This window comes from Carassius carassius, chromosome 2 (assembly GCF_963082965.1).
Source record: "Carassius carassius chromosome 2, fCarCar2.1, whole genome shotgun sequence".
NCBI classification, from domain to species: domain Eukaryota; kingdom Metazoa; phylum Chordata; class Actinopteri; order Cypriniformes; family Cyprinidae; genus Carassius; species Carassius carassius.
The window spans coordinates 2,044,264-2,071,674 of record NC_081756.1 but is presented as its reverse complement, the minus strand read 5'-3'; the positions used below and the strand labels follow the sequence as shown (position 1 = coordinate 2,071,674).

Here is a 27,411-nt window from a genome sequence, read left to right as displayed (position 1 = left end):
TGCACTACAGGAAGGCTTTTTCTGTATATTGGAGAAAAGCACACATGGTATGCAATATAGTGACTGATTGCTTTGACTAAAAGTAAGCCAGTCTCTCTTAATTTTTTCTCTCTTATTGGCTGACTTTGTATAATTCAAGTATTCAGGGAACGGCTTCCGCCCTGAATCGCATGGCATTTCCACTTTCTTTTCTCTCATGGTCACAGCCAATTTTCTGACTATGTCCTCCCTATCCTGATCAGTACAAACTGCTGGCCACAAACCAGGGTCGTTTGTCACAATATTTTCTTCCCTTTCAAATCCCTCAACATTCAGTCCATCCTCGGCATCTGAATTCTCATCTCCATCTTCACTCTCTGCCATCTGTCTCTCACTTGCATCTGTACCCTCTTCCATCTCTTCCTCCACTTCCTCAGTTCTCCCTGACACACAGGAAGAGGGTCCTGGAACTGACAAAGTATATAGCATTTCCTATAGCCAATCTTTTCCACTCTACAGATGCCTCTTATATTTTGTGTGTATCACTTTCAGACATTAATGTGTTGCCATTAAACCAATATTAATAGCCGCTCACCTTCTTCTTCATGTGGGAGCGCAGAGGCTGATTCAGGGGATGCTGGAGTTAGGGGTTGGGAGACAGCCGGACCAGTTGCTGCTGCTGGTTCATTTGACTCTGTTTGGAACGAGGCATGATTTTGACAAAGTGGGTTTGAATGCATTGAACGTTTAACTAAAACTGTGTATTGTTATTTTTTCCAGCGTTTTCTTGACCTAACATGGGGAGAAAATTGAGTTCCCTTATCATGCACTTTTAACACTAGAACGACGACCAGCAGTCATTTTAACCACAATATTTAAACTTATGGTAATTATCTTTAACACTAGAATAAACAAGGCATCATTTTGACCGTTTTGAAATTTGCATAGTCAATAACTTTGTCTAAATAAATCACAAAGCCTTGCTGCTCCCTGACTTTTCATAAAACTACATGAATTTACATTAAAACTAGTTTAAATATTTATTTTATACGTCCACAGGCAGTCATTTTGCGCTGTTTAAATTAAGTTTTGCCGACAGTCTGGATCAGATAATGTGAAAGTATTATGTGAAGATGGTTGGCAGAGATGAATCATGCTGTATTTGACAATATAGGGGACATTGTAGTAATACAACTCCACATCATCTTCAAGAGATGCACTGAAACCTCACAAACAGCTGATAGTAGTTTGTACAGTAGCTGGCAGAGGATTTTTATCAGAGTTCATGAAGTTAGACTGCTTGCAAGACAGGTGCAACAACGTGGGCCGCAGCAGGGTGCTGAAAGTGGGCCGAGCCTCGTACAAAGACGCCAACACCGGCTGCATGTGAGGCAAAGCCGTGCACCCGCTGCACCCTGCTCTATCGAAACGTGCTAACTTGTCGAAAAATGCTACCGTAGAGACCTAGGGCCTCATGTACAAAGCGTGCGTATGCACAGAAAAGTGCCGTAGGCTACGATCATTGTCATGGGCGGTCCACTAACAATTTAGGCCTACTTACAAACCCACCTTTTCTTGTGAAATATTGGGTAACATACTGTCGACCCTTTGCCTCTTTCACTTCTCTTATTTTTTTCTCTTTCCGTTTTTGACTTCCAGATTTTTGAGGCATTTTCACATCCTCTTCTGTCAAGTTGAATCTGCCAAGCTGTTTGTGTTGCCTTGGTTACTAGATACAATTTGGGCGGACTGAACCATTTTATGATAATCGAGAGGGGGAGAGGGGCCCACGGACGTTTGTGTTTCCTAAACAAATACATTTTTTTGACACCAGGAAACAGTAAACAGAATAATTTAAAGTTAATAATTTTTACTATCAAATATTTTTTTTTAGCACCACAATTTTATTGGGGGCTTTTCTGGGCCCCGAGAATCGTCATCGTTTACCCCCCCTTTACAGCGCCCCAGGTTACATTTGCTCAACCCAATGATTCAGATGCAGCTTCTGTAACAAAAGTATAGCATGTGTAATTCTAAATTAAATATTAATATTTAAAGCTGCATTTTGTTTGCTTTTTCACATTTAACACAATTAGGCTCTAAAATATCTTCTGAGGGTACTTTTTCTTCGTTTTTAAAAACATAACATATGATAAACTGAAATCATATTCAAAAATAGACACCTGATTTATTTTACAATAAAGCAATTACAAATATAGATATAGGGAATATAGTTATTGAATTACACAAATTAGTCCAAATTTGGAAATTATTACAACGGTTAAATAAATAAAATGTATGGCAAGTCCTGACCTTTTGGATGTATTTAATTATAAATACCTTTTTAATCTATAATAACAGTACATTTATTCATTCTTGAATATTAATATAGGTACCTGTAATTTTGGCCAAATTATATATACTTTGTGAATTTGCACATGCTATAATGTAAGCATCATTAATGACCCCTTTGTGTTTAATAAAAAAATAAAAAAAGATTGATTAGTGAAATGAAAGAATGATTTAATAAAAAATGAGATTTGTTATTAATTGTCTCTCATTGGCCTGATTAGCTTTGCCCTCAAAACCTTTCTTATTTAGTGGTTCAGTATTGCATGATTTGTACATAATACACTTTGCATAAACGTTTGCAATTAGTTTTTTAAAAGGTAACGTTACAGTATCAAGGCCTCTATGCTTACATTTCTTTTTTGATATTTTTTTTTGTCTAGGAACATAAATAAATTAATAGGGCAATACTAGATTTTTTTTTTTACCTTTTTGATCCCATTTTCCATCTCATTTTTATTAAATTAATAAAATACAATCCAGAAGAATAAGATACCAGTCAAATGAAATCAGCATCAACATTTCAGCTTTGCAAGGCACAGAACTCTGCTGGTTCATTAAGGATTATACAGACTTTTTGAGAAGACTTAGAGGTGGCGTTAATGTATTTCACAAGAACGATGTAATGAAATTAATGTTTAAAATATAAAGTTTTGAAATTGGAAATATTAAACGATTTAAATGACTCATTTATACTTTCAAATGAAACTGAAACCGACAGTAGGTGGCAGCATGTCACTGCCTTATCAATTAATCATTTATTTAATCGATTCGTTCATTCATTTAAGGACAAAGCAAATTACTCTCTTTATGAATTGGTGATGGATAAATCATTGACTCGCTAGATTTGTTCTAAAATACAGATTCATTCAGAAACGTTGTTCAGAAACAGCTGTGTGTTTATTTGGAGATGAACCGCGATCAGCTGTGACTTTGTTTGAATTTGTTTTTAAGAAATAGAGCAAATTAAGTGTTCCTGAAATTTAAGCCCATACAGTTGTGTTCAAAATTATTCAACCCCCTAGAAACTGCAGTACTTTACAAATACAAGCTTTGCTGAAGATCCAGGATATAATAAAACTTGCATCTATAACAGTTCACTGGCATATTAAAAGTGATATTGTCAATATATAATGTAATATATTTGAGTTATAAGATTTTTTAATAATACTGCTATGTCATAATTATTCAACCCCCTCCTCAGGCCACCTCCAGGTCCTGGCTAGACGCTCGAACCGCCGAAGATAGTTTTCAATGTATTCCCCTTGCTGAAAGATTTGCATCTTCGGTTCAGCCCGATGCATCGGCTCTCTCGGTACCGGAATACTTATGGAGTCTCTGTTGTGTGCTGCCCTGCGTTGTGTGGATACCCTCTGTGTAGCTGGTGTTGGTTGATCCATTCGCAAGCTGTCATTGTCAGACAATGGTTCAGCAGGCCAAGTCGACTGCCGGATGGACTCACGAAGACCCCGGAGCTCCTGCATATATCTCTCTTCTCTCTGCTGTTGTGCATCTAGGAACTGACGCATTAGGGAAACCATTCCCTCACCCGCTGTAGCGACTGGAGTTATTGGCTCCATCCGTTGTGACCTGGACTTTTTCGAGGTATCAGGAAGCTCTGCCATCACGTCCTCTTCCTCTGAAGCCCCAGCTGAATTCCACGCCTCATCCTCCATCGTTGATATCTTCCTCTGTGACCTCAACCCCACCCTGGGTTTTCTGCTTTTTGGCGCTGTCTTGCGAGTAGCCATCCCACCGCTGCCATCAAATGTGATGAAGCGACCGCCACTGCTCTGTATTCATCTTCAGTTCTCTCTTCACAGCAGTTCAGTCAGTGTACTGTTTGAGTAAATGAATTACTCCGGGATATTGGTTTGTTTGAACTCAAAGGGAGTGTCAGTCACATTAAATAAGTTAACAGCTTAAGTAATTTGTGGATTAATGCGTATTAGAGATGCGAACCGTTTAAAATGATTCAGTTTGATTTGGTGAACTGAATGATTCGTTTGCGAACCGGATATCACAAACTGCTTTGTTTTGAACTCTCTCTCACAACAGACACGGAAGAGAAGACAATGCTGAATAAAGTCGTCGTTTTTGCTATTTTTGGACCAAAATGTATTTTCGATGCTTCAAAAAAATTCTAACTGACCCTCTGATGTCACATGGACTACTTTGATGATGTTTTTCCTAACTTTCTGGACATGGACAGTAGACCGTACACACAGCTTCAATGGAGGGACTGAGAGCTCTCGGACTTAATCTAAAATATCTTAAACTGTGTTCCAAAGATAAACGGAGGTCTCACGGGTTTGAAACAACATGAGGGTAAGTTATTAATTACATAATTTTGCTATCTGGGGGAATTAACCCTTAAAACCATGACATGTGAGGATGAGTGTCTGCAAATACAGTCAAGTCAAGTAGATGTCTGTTTGCTCTACTGCACTTACTGAAGCCTGACTGTGTCTCACTACATGATGAACTTCATCTTAGAGTCACTTCACCAGCATTTCACCATTTCATTTGAGAAAACGAACTATCATCATATCTTGACTACAAACCACCAAATAAAATATAAAGAAACTGACAGGAATATTATTGTAAATATTATACTACTATTACTAGTACAATACAATATACTTCTGAAACTAATGATTATAATACTTTATTGAAAACGTAAGTTTTAAGGATAATCATACAATATACACATTTTGAAAGGAACTGTTCAAATTTTATTTGATTACATTTAAAAATACTAATTAAGTGAAAGTGAAGTGACATTCAGCCAAGTATGGTGACCCATACTCAGAATTTGTGCTCTGCATTTAACCCATCCGAAATGCACACACACAGAGCAGTGAACACACACACACACTGTGAGCACACACCCGGAGCAGTGGGCAGCCATTTATGCTGCGGCGCCCGGGGAGCAGTTGGGGGTTCGATGCCTTGCTCAAGGGCACCTAAGTCGTGGTATTGAAGGTGGAGAGAGAACTGTACATGCACTCCCCCCACCCACAATTCCTGCCAGCCCAGGACTCGAACTCACAACCTTTCGATTGGGAGTCCGACTCTCTAACCATTAGGCCACGACTTCCCGCTAGGACATGCGTTGGCCGGGAATTAATTAAATTGTTAAAATGTTGTGCATTCGTCTGAATACAATAATATTTGTTAATAAACTGTACTAAATTAAATTAACACAAAATACCAAATAATTAAATCAGACAAAACAGAATATTTGAAAAATAAATAAAAAAATGTATAGAAATATATAAAGATGCCACTATTATTGTCAGCTCAGGTTCTTTCCTATGACTGAAGTCTGTTGCCTGAACAGCTTGATGGAAGCTGAAGGCAGCAGGAGCTCAGAATGATCAGTCCTGCTCCTGAAGATCTGCTTTCCTGAAAGATCGACATCCAAACACATCTGAACCACTGTTGCCAACTTCTTTCAAAGGAAAGTAGCTAAAGCCTGCTCAAAAAGTTGCAGAATGTCGTCAGCATATTCAAGACATAATTGCATCATATTTTCATTCTACGTAGTGTTAGTCTTTTATATTTGTTTGTTTCTCTCATACTCTCAGTGCTCACATACTATGTTTTAATATTTTAATTTAAAATAAAATTTGTATTCAGACAATGAGATGAATTTGAAATAGTGACACAAATGCGGCTTATTAAGATGACATGTTAATAAGCTCTTCCTTCCAAGCTGTCAAACATTGTTTGACAAACTCACACAAGATAAAGGCAGTAACTGTGCTGTGATTTCAGATATTTCTACATGTAAACTGATCAATCAGGTGAGAACAGTGGCGCAAAAACTGGGTATGCGCCATATGCGCCGCAGCGATGGTTAATTTTTTTAAAATAATATTTTAGAGGACTAACAGGCGCCGGTGCCCTCATAATATTCCATCATAGAATTTAGACATAGAACCTCGCGAGTGGGGCGCCGTGAGCGCGGAGTAAGCAGCAATAACGTTAGTGCGTTGTCGTTGAAACTCGAAAAAGATGGATAAAACAAAAATGCTCTCGGGGGCTGAAAATAGAAAAGAAAGAGGGAAAAGGAGATGGCATGTCAAGGGATGCGACAGCAGCTAAATAAGTGATTGGTGAAAGGCAACAGGTAGGATTTAAAATGTGATGTCTATGCTCGGAAAATATGTAAAACTGGAATATGAGCTGTCATTTATTCCGTCATCTCCCGGGTGCTGATAGCGCGCGTGCACAGATGAGACCTTAACAGCACACGTTGATAACTGTTTTAACTAAACTAATTTAAGCTTTGTCAGTTTAAACATTTAAGAGGCAGAGGACGCGAGCTCGCGCGCGCAGTGTGAAGATTTGTGCATGCGCTCATCCGAAGCGCGCAAACCCGCGCTTCAGAACGCGCGCAAATATACGCTCTCTCTGAAGTATTTTATTTAAATGGACAAATTCAGACAAAAATTATGTCAAAATGGCCGTCTTGGTAAGTATCCTATAGCAGACATAGCCAGCTGAACGCAGGCCACTGTATCAGTGCATTCTCTTAAAGTGACAGTCTTTATATTAATCGAACAGCAACAACAAAGAAATCACTCACTGCTCTTGATTAAAAAGCTTTTGTAACAGATTGTTCAGTTTCTCCTAATGTTGACTCGAAAGGCTATAATGGTCGAATGGGTTGGTAGTGATGCCCCTTTACTCAGATGTGGAAATCTATGATATCTGAAGTTGTAACTCTAGAAAGATTGAGGTATTGTTGCAATGGTAAATCGCTCCTGTTTAAAAAAATGGGAGAATATTTTTAAGTGTCTAGATTAAACGGTCATAAACAAAAACTGGATAAATGTTAATTTTTTCCTGTGCTGTGTTTTTGTTTAAATATGTATTTGTTTGTAATAATTAAAATGTTTAATAAAAAGAATCTAATATATATATATAAACTTTTGTAACTTTAATAAAGAACAATCTTTAATTTATAGTCAAATATGCGATGCTGTTTTACATTTGATTACTTTATTAAATTTCTGTACCTAAAAACTAATACTAGACCTCTTTACTATATTGTATTTATTTTTGCTGTTGCTCATAGTTAGATTTTTTTTTTAACTATAGTTTCTCCATAAACATAGCACATACCAGACTGTACCGAAATGTGACTCTTGAACCGTGAAACAAACCGAACTGTGAAAATTTGAACTGTGCCACCCCAATAATAATTATATATATATAAACATTTATTATTTAAAAGCCCATACATGATGATGTCCGGCGCAATTATTTATTTAGAAGTGGGGGGGGGGGGATGTTTTGCTGCATACCCCTCTAACACTGGATAGTTGCGCCCCTGGGTGAGAAGCAACAGAATCAAATTTAACTGAAAGTGCTGCTCCTCTCAGTCAAACAATGAACAGATCCGATGCAAACTAGACAAAGGTTTATGCAAGAAGACACTAGATTTGTCACTAGGCGCTTTTTTTGGGGGGAAAAAATTGCTAAAGGGGTCTGAAAAGTTGCTGTAACGATTAGATTGATATATATAGATATATATATATATATATATATAGATATTTTTTTTAATCAAAATGCTACAAATAACATATTTCTGCAGCATTATTATGATATACAGATCTCAATCAAAAGTTATTACAAATATTCGATGGTGGTTTAAAGTGAGTTTTGAGTAAGAGCATGGATTACATTGTATAAATTGTCTTATGTAGCGTGATGCTAGTGTGAATGGTCATGTGTTTTCCATGACGCCTCACCAGAGCCAATCACTGATTTAGGCACATCAAGCATGCTGCACGTTTACTGGCTCACTGATGTTGATGAGATGAACCCCTTAGGTATCTAAATTTGGTACAGAACAAAAAGAGGTGTTTTCAGTACTCAATAGTACTGAGGCAATTCGGTCGGTGCCTCAAAAGTATCGAACAAGATACGCAGCAATATTAAAAAGCAATGTTGTGCTGTCTATATGGGATCTGAAAGGAATGGACCAGCACATGCTTTGCTAGAGATCACTTGATATGTACTGAATATGTTTACATGTCTAACCAAAGTCACAGAAGGCTCCAACTGTGAAGAACGTAGCTTGTCAAACAGACACACAGAAAGGTAGTTTACTATGCAAAACTGTTATCCAATCACAGCTGTGGGCGTTTACTTCCACCTCTTCAATACAGCACGCCCATAAAAACAGAGTGTTTCTTGAGCTGGTCTCAAAAACAAGGTCGAAAATAACCTATTCCTTGTTAATTTGGTTTCTTGTCTCAAAACCAGGGTAGAAAATAACCTATTGATTACTGATTTGGATGATTTTGAATGTAAAGTGGACCTCAGACAACACTAAAACCAGTTCATGACCCTTTAATGGTACAAACAAACAAGGCAGATTTGATTTCTCATGTCATTATCCCTTTAAGTGCTGAAAAGTGTTTAATAGGTTGGTGCTTTTTGCTTGTGAGAAAATGTGATTTATATTTTAATCCTCCCAAAGGCATTTATCTATTCTTAAAGAGTTAAACTACAATGCTAAAACATCCTACCATTTTTTCGCTCATATTTAGGTGTACACATCTTTCATCTAAATGAATCAATGAAAAATGAATATATTTAACTATTTTTTTTAGAAATTACTATAAATTGTTAGCCTAATGCAATAATCTAATGTAATAATTCAGATATCTGTAACTAAGAATAAATTGCATTAAATAACATTTCACTTCAAAGAAGAACAAACAGGAGATTGTTTCAGTACAGTCCTGTTCTTCTGGAAGACTTTCCCGTTGGGTTGTGTCCTCCATGTCAGTATGACGTCCTGATCGCTCAGCGTCTGATTTAACTAAACACAGAAACAGTCTTCAGTTACTCAGTGGATAAATCCCACGCAGACAAGTTTGATGCATTTCAGCTCAAAATGAGCATCTCTTAATTTACAAATCTTACGAAGAGATCAGAATTGGTCAAAACAATGTGTTTTGTCTTTACATAAAGTCTGACTGAGGTGGGTTTTTGTTCACACTGATGGGGAAATCTGATCTGATTTATTAAATCTTATTTTTTAGACTGATGTCTAAACTGACCTGATGTTTTCTGTTTGCTGTATGTTCAACAATTAATTTTAGTCAGATGAGTATTATAAAATCCACCTTGTTTAAGACAAGCTCCTTCAGTTCAGCTTCATCCACATTCTCAGCAGCTTTCACCTGCACTCGGATCACCTGCTTCTTGGCTGTCGGAGAAACATATCATATATGTTACTTACTTATTATATGTTTTACTAACTTACTATCTGAACATATAAATCAGGGATTCATAAGCTTTTTGTCAGCCAAACCCCTTTGACCACAAATCTTAAACATTTACTTATATCTGCCCCTGAGAATGAGGTATGTGATGGGGAAGTCGTGGCCTAGTGGTTAGAGAGTTTGACTCCTAACCCTAGGGTTGTGGGTTCGAGTCTCAGGCTGGCAATACCACGACTGAGGTGTCCTTGAGCAATGCACTGAACCCCCAACTGCTCATAAATGATGCCCAGTGCTCCGGGTGTGTGTTCACAGTTTGTTTGTTCACTGCTGTGTGTGTGCACTTCGGATGGGTTAAATGCAGAGCACGAATTCTGATTATGGGTCACCATACTTGGCTGTATGTCACGTCACTGATTTTTGCTACATTTTTTAACCTTTTTAAGTTAAAAAAAATTATATATTTTTTTTTTCAGTCAATTAGATGTTTAATTAAATTTAACCAATAAAATTGAAAAACTGTTTAAATTTGTTATAAAATAACAATTTTGGAAGACATTTTGTGAATAAATCAAACTGATTTTATAGGGACCTACAACTAGGGTTGAGTACCGAACTCTGTATTTTTAAGAGCACCAACCGAGTTACATTGGTACTACTGAGTACTGATTCACAAGAAATCAATCGGTGCCAAATGTCAGTGCTTGAGAACACATCTGAGTGTGAGAGTAAAGGGGTCAGAGACCGGATGAGAAGTGCAGCGCTGTTCCACATCTTTGTGTTGAGTGTATGCACACCGGTGGCACAACTCGACGACTGTCTGTGCCGACGCTGTTAAAAATCCTGCCACAATTTTATAGTTTTCCATAAAATCACATTATATTTCTCCCAAATTATTGTTAATGTAAATAATGACTTTATCCTAGGCTGGAAGATTGTGTATTGTGAATACTTCGGCACAGCGTTTGTCTTTCTGTAGGTCTAATACAGTCTGTATGCTTTATAGAGAGAGCTATAATAATACAAATCACACTTCCTATTGACGTTTGCTCTATTTTTTAAACACTGTTCAAACTCAGCAACACAACTTTATACATTCTTGAACTTTTGGCTGTTTGGTGATTAGATCAACTGTTCTGGACTGCTGTCTCCTTGAACTGAATGCTGTGTGTCTGTGTCTGTTGAGTGATTTGTGATTTGCTTGCTGATGTTTATAATTATTTTGTCTAGAGTGTTGAATTTCTAAATACATAACAAAATGTTGAAATTGAGAGGATTGGATGTATGTATGAATATACAAAATAGTTTAGGACAGAGCTACCAGTGTTACAGTAGAAGTACTGAGTCGTAGTGCATACTTTATCATCAAGTGTACGATAATAATTATTTGCACCAGCACAGTCTTCTTTCCAATTAGTTTATGTCTGAGTAGCGATTTACATTTAATAATTTTGCAGATATTTTTATCAAAAGCAACTTACAATTGGGGAATACATAAAGTGATTCTTTTTAAAAAGGGAAACAGAAACAGGAAGTGTTAATAATACAAAGTTTCAGGCATTTTTCAAATAAATACAAGCTAGAAAGGGAAGGAATAAATAATAAAAAAAAAAAATTTTAGGATGAAGTCATTATAATTTAGGATGGAAAGCGATTAGTCAACAGAGGAGATGGATGGCAGCACGTAAGTCTTTTGCTTAAAGTGGTCATATGATGCGATTAAAATGTTTCCTTTCCCTTAGGAGTGTTACAAGCTCTTGGTGCATAAAGAAGACCTGTAAAGTTGCAAAGACTAAAGTCTCAAATCCAAAGAGATATTCTTTATAAAAGTCAACCACTACCTCCTAAAATGCCTCGTTTAAACACGCCCCAACATCTCTATGTCACGGTGTGCCAAAATTTGCATAACACAACTAGAGCCCCAGATACAGATCCCCTGTAAAGACCTTGTCTCAGAGGAGCACCAGGACAAGACCACAGGAAACAGATGATTCTTCTGCACAATCTGACTTTGCTGCAGCCTGGAATTGAACTACTGGTTTCGTCTGGTCAGAGGAGAACTGGCCCCCAACTGAGCCTGGTTTCTCCCAAGGTTTTTTTCTCCATTCTGTCACCGATGGAGTTTTGGTTCCTTGCCGCTGTCGCCTCTGGCTTGCTTAGTTGGGGACACTTCATCTACAGCGATATCGTTGCCTTGATTGCAAATAAATGCACAGACACTATTTAATTGAACAGAGATGACATAACTGAATTCAATGATGAACTGCCTTTAACTATCATTTTTGCATTATTGACATTGTTTTCCTAATGAATGTTGTTCAGTTGCTTTGACGCAATGTATTTTGTTTAAAGCGCTATATAAATAAAGGTGACTTTGACAACCCAAATGTTCACGCAAAAAAGAGAAGGCATAACATTCTCTCTGTTGCTGCTGTCGCCGCCATGTTGTGGAAACGCTGTTTGTTCGTTGTGAAAGCGAAACTACTTTTTTTGGCCTTCCAAAAGAGGACACAAATAGAAATCAGTGGTTAAGTTGTATTTACAACAGAACAGTACAATCCAAATATTCAGATGTGTGCAGCGCATTTTACGGAGGACTGTTTCCTGATCCTGGGAGAGAAGACTACAATGTCTGTTTCTATAAAGTGGGGCAATTCCAACCTTTCAAGGACAGTCTGGTGCTTCTGACTCACAGTCTCTAAGTATGTTTACATATTCAAATAATTTGCCATTGATGATTCAAACGCGAGTTTTGAGCAGTGTAGAGTAACGCTTGTCTTTTGTCATTTGTCCGATTGCAAATGCAGACATGGGTTTTATGTTAATGCTGCGCAATATGCAACGCAACCCGTAAAAATTGGGTTTTAGTGGTTTTGTCTCATCATGCCGAGACACAGCATCACAGTATGTTAAGGTGCGTAACATTTCCGTTAAACGCTTGAGGTATTCGGCCAATCACGACACACTGGATAGCTGGCCAATCAGTGTACACCTCACTTTTCAGACCGATGAGTTTTGTAAAAATCTATATTATTTAAGAAAGGCGGGGCTTTGGATCCGCTTGTCTTATAATTATTATTTGCTGCTAAGAAGGAAGATTTAGTTATCTACCCATTTCTACTTTTTATTTTCACTGTAGTTTGTATTTCTGATTGCGCTTACTGGTAATTATACTAATTGCTATTGGCTAAGAAGAAGTATTATTTGCATTGCTCCCTTCCTGCACTAAAGTGTGAACTGTAGTTTTGATCTGAGGAATTGCCCTGCTATAGACTATTGGCTGTGCTAATTAGAGGCGGCCACAGCTTTTTTCACTTTAGTGTCTTAGAATGTGTATTTATTTGATGTCTGTGTGCTGATGCTGAAGCATTGGTGGAAGCGTTCAGGCCTCGTGTTCAGCCTTCTTGTGTGAAGATCAACCATTGTAAAGACCTGCGACTTTACCTGCTCGAATTCACAGAGCAACGAAACCGGCAACACATTTAAGTATTATTTTTATCCTTCCTTTTACACACTCTGCTTTCCTGTCTTATTTTTTCCACCTATGTGATGTGCCTCTATAACATTCCGGTTGTCTCATAACAACGCTCTAATGTCACACACAGACACAATGCAATCTTGCTATCTCTACATCCCCTACTGCATCTCTTTCTTTCTCTGTGGGTCTCTGGAATTGTCAGTCAACTGTCAACAAAGAAGACTTCATTTCTGCTTTTTCTTTACAATCCAAACTCAGCATCTTGGCAAGCCTGAGACCTGGATTTGTCAGAAGACTCAGCAACCCCAGCTGCTCTAGCAAACTGTGTCTCTTTCTCTCAAACCCCCGTCAGTTTGTCCAGGGTGGGGACACGAGTCTGCTCATTTCTTAAAAGTGGAAATACTCAACCCACTCTCCCCTATGTAAGTATAACTCATTTGAATATCATGCCATTACTGTAGTAGCTCCTATAAAACTCCAGGTTGTGGTAATTTACCGCCCTCTCTTCCTTCACCTACCCATTTCTCATCGCTAGATGTGAATGCAGCAACTGACACTTTATACTCTACTTTAACCTCTTGTCTAGATGATATTTGTCCTTTCTCCTCCAGACCAGCACGGGCTGCCCCTTCTAACCCCTGATTATCTGATGTTCTTCATGAGCACTGGACAAAACTCAGGGAAGCAGAGAGAAAGTGGCACAAATCAAAAGATCTGTCAGAACTGAGTATGTATCAGTCTTTGGTTTCATCTTTCTCTGCTGAAGTCCATACTGCCAAATCTTTATATTTCCACAACAAGATCAACAGTCCTCCAGACACGTTATCTCTTCAAAACATTCAGTTCTCTACTCTGTCCCCCTCCACCACTTCTATAACAGCTGATGATATCACCACATTCTTCACAGACAAAACCAGAACGAGAAGTAGTCAGTTCTCAGCCCCCCACACACAGGACCTCAAACCAACCACACACACTGATTTATAGATATTTCTGTAAGCCTACACAAAATGCAAAGCATGATTTCAAATACAGGTAAAATGCTTGTGAAAAATCAATAAAGAAATCTTTTTCATATTTACACAGTACATTTTGCCCAATTTTTATGGACGTTTCTATGTGGCGTACTAACAAACTAATTCTTCAAACTATAACTGTTCAGAATGTATAGTTTTACTACATAAAGTGTATTTGTTCAAAAATGTGTGACTGTTTAATAATTCAATTTTGAATTTAAATATAAAAATATCTAGTTATAAAAAAGTTTTATATATATTAAATTTACAAATACATTTTACATTTTTATATTATTTTTCCAAACATATTTAAATTAAACATATTTCAAAACAAGATTTGAGTAATCTCATTGTGTATTCTATGCAGTGACGCAATTTTGCGTCATGTAATGACATCATCACCCAATGATATCATAATGTCATTTAGCAACTTTTAGCAACAAATCAACCTGCTTTTAGCAACTTTCCCTGAAAATTAGTTGGCAACACTGCTGCTAGCTAAAAAACTCAACTGTACTTCCAATAAGATTTCAATAAGAATCTGTGTGATCCGGAGTTTCCCATGAGGGCGAAAAAATTCCACACGTAGATTTCACTGCATGTTCAAGTTGATCATGCAAATTCGACCAACAGAAAGATGCTGGGCTTGAAAGTGAAATCTTTGTGATCTGTTTTTAATAAACCTCTACACTATTAACAATGGATGGATTTTTTCATTGTGAAATTTCACAAATTACCTGCTCCATAAACCTCCACCTCACACAGCGTGAGATGCTGCTGGATGTTAGGAATGTACATGTTCACATAACGACCTTTCATTCCGCTGCAAGAGAAACTGACAGAACTGCCTGCTGGAACAAGTGAAGTGACACCACATCTGCAGAGAGAAAGAGAGAAACAATGACACAATCAGCTGACCTGCTCAAATCCAGTTCTCCTGACATGTAGGTAGCTCCGTGTAGCTGTCTTTATTTTATTTTTTCTCTAGAATCTTTATCTTACTATCACTCTCTGTTTTTTTGTTTTTTTTTTAGTGGTAAAATATAACTTAATTCAAACCATATTTCTGATATTATCGATCAATCATATCAGATTAACTTTGATCGTTCACTTTTATTTTATATCCGTGAGTGCAGTACACCATTAGCACTCATTAGCTTGTCATTAGCGTTTTCTTTTCTCCTCTCCTCTGTCTCGCTCCAGTTTTTCACAAGTTTATCAAACAACCGCAGTAAGAATATTTCATCAAGCACGGTGAGTAATGGCTTCTCATGCTATCGTTATTTGCACCTCTTGCCACATGTACAGTTTATCTATCTCTGTCGCTGTTGAGAGATTCACATGTGATAAAAGCAGGGAAATAGTTAGGCTGACAGGGAAGATTTCAGAATTAGACACATGCATCCAAACTTTAATTGAGGGCATTAAGAATGTTAGGGCTCTAGATACAGCTTTGCATGCATCTACCTCAGGGATTCCTGTACATTGTTCGGTTCCGGAAACAGAGCCCCAGCAGCAGGGCAACTGGGTTATGGCGAGGCAGCGTAGTCGTGGGTCAAAACACCGCTCTTCTGTTCCGATCAAAACATTAAACAGGTTCTCCCCACTCAGTGATGCACCCACTGAGAAACCTGATGAAAGTGCTCTAGTTATTGGTGATTCTATTGTACGGAACGTGAATATAGAGACACCAGCCACCATAGTCAAATGTTTACCGGGAGCCAGAGCGCCTGACATCTTGGCAAATTTAAAAGTGCTGGCTAATGCTAAACGTAAATACAGTAAGATTGTTATTCATGCCGGCGCTAATGATGTTTGACTTCGCCAGTCGGAGATCACTAAAAATAACTTTAAAGAGGTGTGTGAACTTGCAAGCACGATGTCAGACACTGTAATATGCTCTGGTCCCCTCCCTGCTTACCGTGGTGATGAGATGCATAGCAGATTGTCATCACTCAATGGCTGGATGTCTAAGTGGTGCCCACAGAATAACATAGGTTTCATAGACAATTGGACGAACTTTTGGGGCAGACCTGACCTGTTTAAAAGAGATGGTCTTCATCCCTGCTGGGGTGGTGCCACTCTTCTCTCTAGAAATATGGCAAATAGTCTTAGTGTTTATACTTGACTAACTGGGGCCCAGGTCAGGAAGCAGACAGACTGGCTAAACCGACCATCTGCTAGCTGCCTCCCATCACAGAGGTCAGTTAATTCTCAGCACATAGAGACTCTTTCACCTAGATATCACACTATAGAGACTGTGTCTGTTCCCCGAACTAGAAAATACAAAAAACGTCCAAACCAAGTTAAAATTAACAATTTAATTGAGGTTCAACAAATAAAAAACAGAAGAAATATGGATAAACAAATGATAAAACTTGGCTTATTGAATATCAGATCCCTTTAAACAAAAACACTTTTTGTAAATAATATGATCACTGATCATAATATAGATGTACTCTGTTTGACAGAAACCTGCTTAAAACCTTATGATTACATTATTTTAAATTAGTCCACCCCCCAAGATTACTGTTATAAACATGAGCCGCGTCTAAAAGGCAAAGGTGGAGGTGTTGCTTCAATTTATAACAACGTTTTCAGGATTTCTTAGAGAGCAGGCTTCAAGTATAACTCGTTTGAAGTAATGGTACTTCATATAACATTATCCAGAGAAACAAATGTTAATGATAAATCACCTGTTATGTTTATACTGGCTACTGTATACAGGCCACCAGGGCACCATACAGACTTTATTAAAGAGTTTGGTGATTTTACATCCGAGTTAGTTCTGGCTGCAGATAAAGTTTTAATGGTTGGTGATTTTAATATCCATGTTGATAATGAAAAAGATGAATTGGGATCAGCATTTATAGACATTCTGAACTCTATTGGTATTAGACAACACGTTTCAGGACCTACTCATTGTCAAAATCATACTCTAGATTTAATACTGTCACATGGAATTGATGTTGATAGTGTTGAATTTATTCAGCCAAGTGATGATATCTCAGATCATTATTTAGTTCTGTGCAATCTTCATATTGCCAAAATTGTAAATTCTACTTCTTGTTACTAGTATGGAAGAACCATCACTTCTACCACAAAAGATTGCTTTTTAAGTTATCTTCCTGATGTATCCAAATTCCTTAGCATATCCAAAACCTCAGAACAACTTGATGATGTAACAGAAACTATGGACTCTCTCTTTTCTAGCACTTTAAATAAAGTTGCTCCTTTACGCTTAAGGAAGGTTAAGGAAAACAGTTTGACACCATGGTATAATGAGCATACTCGCACCCTAAAGAGAGCAGCCCGAAAAATGGAGCGCAGCTGGAGGAACACATAACTAGAGGTATTTCGTATTGCTTGGCGGGAAAGTAACCTATCCTACAGAAAAGCATTAAAAACTGCTAGATCCGATACTTTTCTTCTCTTTTAGAAGAAAACAAACATAACCCCAGGTATTTATTCAATACAGTGGCTAAATTAACGAAAAATAAAGCCTCAACAAGTGTTGACATTTCCCAACACCACAGCAGTAATGACTTTATGAACTACTTTACTTCTAAAATCGATACTATTAGAGATAAAATTGCAACCATTCAGCCGTCAGCTACAGTATCACATCAGACAGTGCACTATAGACCTCCTGAGGAACAGTTCCACTCATTCTCTACTATAGGAGAGGAACAATTTTATAAACTTGTTAAATCATCTAAACCAACAACATGTATGTTAGACCCTATACCATCTAAGCTCCTAAAAGAGGTGCTTCCAGAAGTCATAGATCCTCTTCTGACTATTATTAATTCCTCATTGTCATTAGGATATGTCCCCAAAACCTTTAAACTGGCTGTTATTAAGCCTCTCATCAAAAAACCACAACCTGACCCCAAAGAACTAGTTAATTATAGACCAATCTCGAATCTCCCTTTTCTGTCCAAGATACTAGAAAAGGTGGTATCCTCACAATTATATTTCTTCTTAGAGAAAAATGTTATATGTGAGAATTTCCAGTCAGGATTTAGACCGTATCATAGTACTGAGACTGCTCTCCTTAGAGTTACAAATGATCTGCTCTTATCATCTGATTGTGGGTGTATCTCTCTATTAGTTTTATTGGACCTTAGTGCTGCGTTTGACACAATTGACCTCAACATTCTTTTGCATTGACTAGAACACTTTGTTGGCATTAATGGAAGTGCATTAGCATGGTTTAAATTGTACTTATATGACCGCCATCAGTTCGTAGCAGTGAATGAAGATGTATCATATCGATCACAAGTGCAGTATGGAGTACCTCAAGGCTCAGTACTAGGGCCGCTACTCTTGACGCTTTATATGTTACCCTTGGAGATATCATCAGGAAACATGGTGTTAACTTTCACTGTTATGCTGATGATACTCCGCTCTATATTTCTTCATGGCCCGGTGAAACACACCAATCTGAAAAACTAATGGATTGCATAGTCGATATAAAAAACTGGATGACGAGTAATTTCTTACTGCTAAATTCTGAAAGAAACAGAGGTGTTAATTTTAGGACCTAAAAACTCCGCTTGTAATAACCTAGAACACTGTCTAAGACTTGATGGTTGCTCTGTCAATTCTTCGTCATCAGTTAGGAACCTAGGTGTGTTATTTGATCGCAATCTTTCCTTAGAAAGCCACGTTTCTAGCATTTGTAAAACTGCATTTTTCCATCTCAAAAATATATCTAAATTACGGCCTATGCTCTCAATGTCAAATGCAGAAATGTTAATCTATGCATTTATGACCTCAAGGTTAGATAATTGTAATGCTTTATTGGGTGGTTGTTCTGGCAATTAGTAAACAAACTACAGCTAGTCCAAAATGCAGCAGCAAGAGTTCTTACTAGAACCAGGAAGTATGACCATATTAGCCCGGTCCTGTCAACGCTGCACTGACTCCCTATTAAACATCGTATAGATTTTAAAATATTGCTTATTACTTATAAATACATCATTAGAAGAGTGGCATCTACGCTAATATTTGTCTGTTTCTCTCTTATTCCGAGGTCACCGTAGCCACCAGATCCAGTCTGTATCCAGATCAGAGGGTCACTGCAGTCACCCAGATCCAGTACGTATCCAGACCAGATGGTGGATCAGCACCTAGAAAGGACCTCTACAGCCCTGAAAGACAGCGGAGACCAGGACCACTAAAGCCCCGGATACAGATCCCCTGTAAAGACCTTGTCTCAGAGGACCACCGGGACAAGACTACAGGAAACAGATTATTCTTCTGCACAATCTGACTTTGCTGCAGCCTGGAATTGAACTACTGGTTTTGTTTGGTCAGAGGAGAACTGGCCCCCCAACTGAGCCTGGTTTCTCCAAAGGTTTTTTTCTCCATTCTGTCACCGATGGAGTTTCGGTTCCTTGCCGCTGTCACCTCTGGCTTGCTTAGTTGGGGTCACTTCATCTACAGCAATATCGTTGACTTGATTGCAAATAAATACACAGACACTATTTAACTGAACAGAGATGACATCACTGGATTCAATGATGAACTGCCTTAACTATCATTTTGCATTATTGACACTGTTTTCCTAATGAATGTTGTTTCAGTTGCTTTGACGCAATGTATTTTGTTTAAAGCACTATATAAATAAAGGTGACTTTGACTTTGACGTTCATAACTGTTTTCATTACTTCACCTGGGATTGTTGTTGCCATTGTTTTCCAGAGTGTTTCCGATGCGGATCTCTACTCCAGTTGTTTGCTCCAAATAGCCATCGGCTCTGTTGGTGATGGTCACTTTGTAAATATAGTAAAAATCCAGCAGGTCCAGCCTCCACCAAGGGTTGAGCTCGTTATCTGTGTGGGAGCAGCTTGAGGCTGAACCTGGAGCGTATCTGATGCCGTCGATGGCATTTGAAGCTACATAGTTGTAATATGTGGATGACTGTACAGCCGTCCCTTTTAATGCCAAATTCTCTAGAAACATTTAAAGAGACAGAGGGTCAAGACTCAAATGTGTGAAGTTTCAATACGTTCCATTTGGGTTAAAATATTAAATTCCAGTCCAAAACACTCAATTCTATTTACTGCTACATTAAACTCTGAAGTTAATATTTTTAATGGATCTGCACTTACATGACCTAACCACAAGCAGTTGTATTTTAATACCAACATTATCAAATATTAATAAATACTACAAGTCGTGTATTGGTTAATGTTACTTAATGCATGTTAACTAATGGGACATTACCTTGCACGTTTTCTGAACTCCCCTGAATGGAAAAGACACCTGTTACAAAAACAAAATATTTTTCATTGCTTTTTGGGATGTCCATTAAGTTTATGTTGCATTTGATTCTTTAACATTTTTTCATAAAGATTATCTAAACAGCATCTATAAATGTACATCATCTGATTGATTTGTGTCATTTATACTCACCCAAAAGTAAGAACAGATAAGAGAGTTCCTCCATCTTGTTTGTTAAAGACCATTAACCAGATACATGTGATGGTCAGATATGACAAGAGCATCCATCCCTCCTTTTATCTGTGTTTCTCTTAGCAGCTCGAGTCTCCATTCTTGCTGAATATATTTCACACATCACAGGAACTCCAGAATTGCTTTTCTCAGAACACCTCTCAGGTCAAGTCTGATTTACTAAACAAATCTGGCAAAATGCAAATGAAGATGAGGACCTAAAGGATTTCACAGAATAGTACACCAGGTTTCTTACACCTTCCAAGTAAAATTAAACTACTTCCAAGGACATTAAAATTTTCCAGCACTTTACAACTGTGGTTAATTACCTTTTACATACATACTCTTACCTTAGTTAAAGCACACACACAGATACAACACAGACACACCTTGTAAATCGTTTGGATTTTTAAAGGCACATTAGCAATTTACATTGTTCTAAACAAAAATCAGTATTGTAAGCTGTTCTTAAATGTATACCACAAAAACACTTTTATTCATTTTCACTTTTCTCTTTAATCGTGACAGTCTTAAGATTTAGTTTAACAGTGAAGGTAAAATTTAGTTTACCTTTATATGCTCGAAGCGCACACTCTGCCATGGAAAACAAAGCCAAACAGACTTAACAGGGGGCTACTCAAATATTTAGTTCTCGGTTTACCATAATTTGTAATTTCGAGCCATCACTGACTGAAGCAGCAACCTCCGGCAAGAAGGTTTTTTTTTTCTTCTTTTTTTATGTCCTCTATAGGAGGATTAACCAGTAAGAAAGCTAATTATAATGAATCAGTGCACAGCATTTTCAAACACTTTTTCTAAATCCAAGCATTTTTTTTTACCTTGAAAACTCATAAATTTCAAGCATTTTCAAGGATTTCAAGCACCCGTGTGACCCTGGACGACGGCAAATGCGACAAGTATAAAGCCTTGACCAGTCATCGGAGGCTCGCAGTGGAGCCAACGAGAACATAAATCTCGCTTATGCAATGACAGGTCTAGCACGATATGATACTGGACACTAGATAAGCCTCAACAAGCAAGTGGTTCTAGTACCCTGATAGCTTTAAGTAAAGACCTTTAGGAAGGAATTTAGTGGGGCAGAAACTCCTTACAGAAGAATAGAAGTAGCGAAGGGTGCTCTCTTATAACAGCTAAACAGATCAGTATGTCCCTTTAAAGCAGTACGACATATGGTCAATACTCAAATTCAGGCAAGAGCATTAGCCCTTGTCCAGATAACGGCTGCATCCAAAAACTTAGGCAGGTTACTTGCTGCCTCGCTGTCGTATCAGGCAATGACTTTGCAGGCACCATTGGTGATAACTAATTGGAAATTTCATTACTGCAATATTAATTTCTCGCTAGAAATTACATTAAAAGTGGAAAACGTTGATCAAAAACATACATTTACACACAAAATGACCACCGACAATTTCAGACGCCATCTTTATTTTTTGGTTTAACTGTCACAGAATGGAATGCACAGGATTGTGGGATATCAAAGGCAGCGAAGGATACATCTATGCTGCCTTCAAAAACCGGCCAGATGAAGGCATCTCAGAAGACAGGAAGTAAAACTAACTTTTAATTCGGACGTGTCTTGATGCCTTCCTACCTTGAAATGCATCCTCCGAAGGCAGCATTTTTCAGTTTTTGGATGCAGCCAAAGTTTAGCACAGATATGAGCTAAATTTATGATCTGTACATTTAAGTATCAAACACTATATCGATACACCAGTTAGCTTGAGCAACAGCATATCACTGATTTAAACACAGTGTGTTGGCAATAGTCAATAAGTTTAATGAAAGCATCCCCAATAGATGAGCCTGAAGCAGCAGCCTGTTCATATCGACAGCCTTGACAACAGATTAACAAGGCTGTTAATTTAACTGGTAGTGTTACAGGTGTGGTAATGACAATAAGCAATGTCTGAACCATGTTCACCAAATAGCACTAGACAATAAAATGAAAGAAACTTTGCTTAGCTTCGTGAAGACGTCTGGGGATGAGTTAAAGGTGAAATGGCCAGTTGTTCGTGGATGCGGGGAAGCAGATCTCGTGTAAAGTTGTTGGGTGGCCTGACTGAACCAACAAGTAAAGTTGTTCCGTGGCCTGACTGAACTAACACTGTGCTCGATTTCAAAATAAGATCTTCATCTAAAAGGAATAATCCAAAATAAGTTGAATCAACATAATCATATTGTATTGTCCAATGTGAGGCAGGTTCCTTCTTGAGCATCTTTTATAATAAGTAGTTTATTCTGAATTCTGAAAAAAAAACGATTGTTGTACAGTATTATAAAATCAATATGTGGGACATCTAAATGAAAGGTACAATGTACAACAATAAACATGGACAGTAAATTATATAATGTGGAGGGAAATTATTTTTGAAAAAGTATTTCCTACAAGGTCAAAAATTTCAGGTTTTACAGTTCTCGTAGGAACAATTTTAAAAATAAATCCATAAAAAAGCGAATTTCTGGTAGCTTTGACTTGTCATTTAGTGTGACGATTAAAATACTCTGATAAATCGCTAATAAACAGAATTTTCTGCTGATAACAACATTGAAATTCTTTGATGTATATATTTATCATGTCTTGAATGTTTGTTTATCAGACACTAGATTATCAACAACATATGGACAAATGACAATGTAGACAATTAATTGTGTAATTAACATGTAATTAACATGTAATTAACATTTCGTTACACTAACCAATTATTCTCCTTTCATGTTTTGTCCATTTTAAACCCCCTTTTAATTGCTTTCTCAGGTTGTGTCCAGGAGATCGTGTTTTGGTCTCTGGGGGAAAATTGTTCAATCATTGAAGATTCACTGAAAAAAAGGGACTTCTGAGGTAAACTCAAGATTTTCACTGATCTGACATTGTATAGAATAGGTAAAACTCAATAGAAATGTATAACAATATGGACGGGCCAGTGGAAATTTTCATAACTATGCAAATCAGCAGGAACATAGTGTAAATGTACAGCTGTACAAAGTTGCTTTTGTTGTTCGTCTAGTGATAAATTCTGGACAAATGCTTTTAATCACTACATGTACTGGGTGTTAATTATTGCAGCTCCTACATACCTTTGCAACAAACCATTAGGCCGCAGCACCGTGACAGTACCCCCCACCTCATGAATGCCTTCTGGCGTTTCCGGAGGACTCACCATGATGGTGATTAAACTGATCGATGAGAGCGCGATCCAGAAAATTGCAAGCCAGAATCCAGCATCTCTCCTCCAGACCATAACCCTCCCACTCTACCAGATATTGGTGACCTCTACCCATGCGGAAAAAACAACGACATCAGATTCTTGAGAGGGGAATAAAGGTGGCTGGTAGCCTAAACAGCACTGGAAAGGAGACAAAACCGTAGACGAGACCAGGAGGTAGTTATACGCATACTCTACTATTGTCAACCTGGAACTCCAAGATGACGGTTCAGCAGATGCAACACAGTGCAGAACACTCTCCAAATCCTGGTGGGACTAGTCTCAGCCTCAAAAACCTGCGACAACACGTCAGGTTTACCATTCTAATAGCCGGGGCGATAAGAAATGGTAAACCTGAAACGTCCAAAAAATTATGTCCAGCGAGCCTTTCTAAAATTTGTTCTCTTGGCGGTGCGAATGTACTCAAGATTCTTATGATCACTTCAAACAATAAATGGAAACCCCGCTCCCTCCAATCAGTGATGCCACTCCTCCAGCTCCAACTTGACAGCTAGTAAGTCCCTATTCCCGATGTCTTAGTTCTGCTCCGTTGGGGTTAAACGATGAGAAAAGAAGGCGCAGGGATGTATTCTCTCATTCGAAGATGATCTTTGAGACAAAACTGCCCCAACCGCCACCTCAGACGCATCCCCCTCCACAATGAACTGACAAGACTGGTCAGGGGTCGTTAAAATAGGGGCCGAAATAAATTCTTAACCTCTTAACCTGTTAACCTGACCCCCTCCTTATGGGACTCACAGCTGAAAGTGCTCTACCTAATTTAAAATTTTAACAGTTTCCTAATTCAGTGTGTTAAAAACATAATTTTGTCTTCAGTGTGTTACAAACAAATGGTGTCTTTGGAAAGAAGACCCTTTGGGCTTAACTTTTTATCAACCAGATTTGATAAAGCTCAATAATATTAAAAGTTATAGACACTGAAGTGCCTTGAACTTTTTTTTACCACACTTAAATATATTTTTTTTATTTGATATAAAAATGCATGAAATCAGTCCTGGAGCAATTTAGAAAATTAATGGGTTGAAAATAACATGTCTCATGAGTTTCTATTTCAAATCTGAAGAAGATATCATGTAAAATTAGGCTCCTGCAAATATTTTTATGAGACTATATCTAGACCCCCCTCCAAATATAATTTTTTTTTACCAACTGTATTGAAGGATTCTACAAACTATTTAGTCATTAAACATACCACTGCATTGTTTTTTTTGTCAATTATAACACACTAGACAGAAACTTATATATAAGTTATTATATATAAGTGATTAATTTGAGCACTAGAAAAATACAATAAGAATAATTTGAGTAAGAATAATAAGAAAAATAAAAAAAGATTACAGAAAATTACAGAAAATCTTATGTAGCGTATCACACCTGAACCAGACAAATTAAAGAGTCGATCGCGACCATGGTGGAAACATGAGCCGAATTCATCAGAAAGGCAACAGGATGTTATAAATCAGTTCCTAGTGCCACAAGTCCCAAGGAAGATAACCAACCAACCAACTCTTTCACAGAAGAGCTTTCAACATTAACACCATTAGAACAATTATTGACAATTTCAATTCAGGGAAGAGATTGTCAAATTTGGGGCAAGTAATCGATATACATCACCACCCATCATATGCAAACCCATAAGAGTAATACACAAGATCCTTGGATTGACTTCCCCCCACCTAGCAGAACCAGACTGAAAGGGGACCTTTTAACCTCTAGTCTCCACAGAACATCCTTATGTCAGAGAATGGCACAGGAACTGTCTTTTATAGATATAGATGGACCAAAATGAACTCAAAAGGACTTATAAATTAATATCAGTCCATCCCATAACTCCATATTCATTTATATGTTACCCACACATTTGACTATCATGTTTATTATCACTTATTGTGTATGTCTTTTAATAACTATTGGATAGCTTAAGGATTCATATTCATGTTTAGTATGTTTGTGCTTCAATCTGCTTGCTTGACAAGTTTCTGACCATCAGTTATTTGTCAAATGTATCATATTCTTGTTATAGAAATCATGTCCAAAATTATACCCTGCAAGAGCGGGAAAATTTGGACCACCTGCTTGATAAGATAACATGTGATTTATGATACCCCGAGCTAAGACAAGATCTAATTGGTCAAGACAACATTTGAGCTGTGGCCAAAAGGCCTGTTTAAATACTCAGGACATCATCAAATTTTGTTTCTGCTTTTAGCGTTTGCTTTTCAGCTGCTGCTTTTAGTCATGACTGTTAGAGAGTTGAGATTTCCGTGTTTCTGAGTTAAGTTTTTTAACGCTGTGTCTCCAAGTCTGACCTCAAGAGCCTGTTCAAGCTCAACCAGCCCACAGCTCCGTGTCTTCAGCCAACGTCCAACCACAGGCTTCCCAAGACGTCACTCCAATGACTACTGAACTTCCAGCCAATCAGCAACCTCAGGAAACCCCCTTTCCAACGACAACAAAGGGAACCCCCTTTACACAGGCTACGCAAGTACCTTACCTCCAGTCTCACATCTGTCCTGGTCTAATATAATTTTAACCTCATTGAGGAACTCAATTTGAGGGTTAATTAAGTGATTGTTGGCTGTTCATGTCTATGCAATTTCACATATTGCTTTAAACTTGGGATTCCACATTTTCACTTTTTTTGTGACATGGATGAACTGGAATGTTTTCCTTCAACAATATTTTCCTTCACATAGCTGACATCTTCTCTTGTAAGGTCAGTCATCCAACATTAAAAATATGTTTCGGCTTAAATTGAAAATGTATGTACACAGATTTAACAAACAAACTAATAAACTTAAAACTTTTTAGTTTGTTCTTTTTTTTTAATGGGACATCAGATGCCCATTTTACAATGAACTGTAAATCCTTTTTGCCTTGTCAAAAACTGCTCTGTTCACAGAGTTCAAATGTATGAGACTGTATGATCTGTTCAGTGGCAGAGCCAGCATGTTTTCATAGGGGTGGCCAGAGAGGGGCCAGCAACCAGCCTGAGGTGGCACTTCCACAGGCACAGAAATCTTCATTATTGTGACAAAGCTGACCTAATTGTCACTGCTGGGCAACACTGGCACACACACACACACACACACACACACACACACCTACACTTAAGCAGAAATACTTACCTTTGTAATAACTCACGCTCGTTTCCCTCCTGCTGTTCCGCCGTCGACAGCGCGGGTGCACATGCGGTCCCGATGGCACATACGCGTTGGACATTATTTCATCTTCCCCTCCACATCCGTTAATATTCATAACCCCGGACATTTCACACACTCACACTGCGCATTGTCTGGTCTCGTCAGTGTTTTGGGCGTGCAATGGTCAGTGTTCCGGTGTGAGACGCTGCCAAACAGATCGATCGAGCGACGATCAGTTATGACGTCACTGACTGCGCCGCGCTGCCGCAGCGCACCGGAAACCCGCCAAACCATTGTTTAATATTAGTAGGGGGTACCTTGTTTTTGTGTGTAAATAAATTAAATGGTTAAATGTATTATTTTTGTGTTTAATGTTTTATTTGTTGATTATGTGTTTAGTATTAAGTATTTGTGTAAAAGAAGTAGAAATGCCTGAAGTAGTGGGTTTTTACCGTCTGTTATCACCCATTTGAGAAGTCCCATGTGAAGGGG

The 27,411-nt window shown here is 38.0% G+C and overlaps 1 protein-coding gene across 1 annotated transcript; it reads right to left on the bottom strand.

Annotated features, from left to right (window-relative positions):
• Positions 1 to 9,046: 9,046 nt before the first annotated feature.
• LOC132095677 (fucolectin-like) lies at positions 9,047 to 26,998 on the bottom strand. The gene is made up of 5 exons (XM_059500805.1): positions 26,905 to 26,998; positions 19,747 to 20,026; positions 14,804 to 14,943; positions 9,477 to 9,559; positions 9,047 to 9,169 (listed from the first exon to the last, which is right to left on the bottom strand). The coding sequence occupies exons 1-5, from the start codon at positions 26,996 to 26,998 to the stop codon at positions 9,047 to 9,049; spliced, it is 720 nt and encodes a 239-aa protein (XP_059356788.1).
• Positions 26,999 to 27,411: the final 413 nt, after the last annotated feature.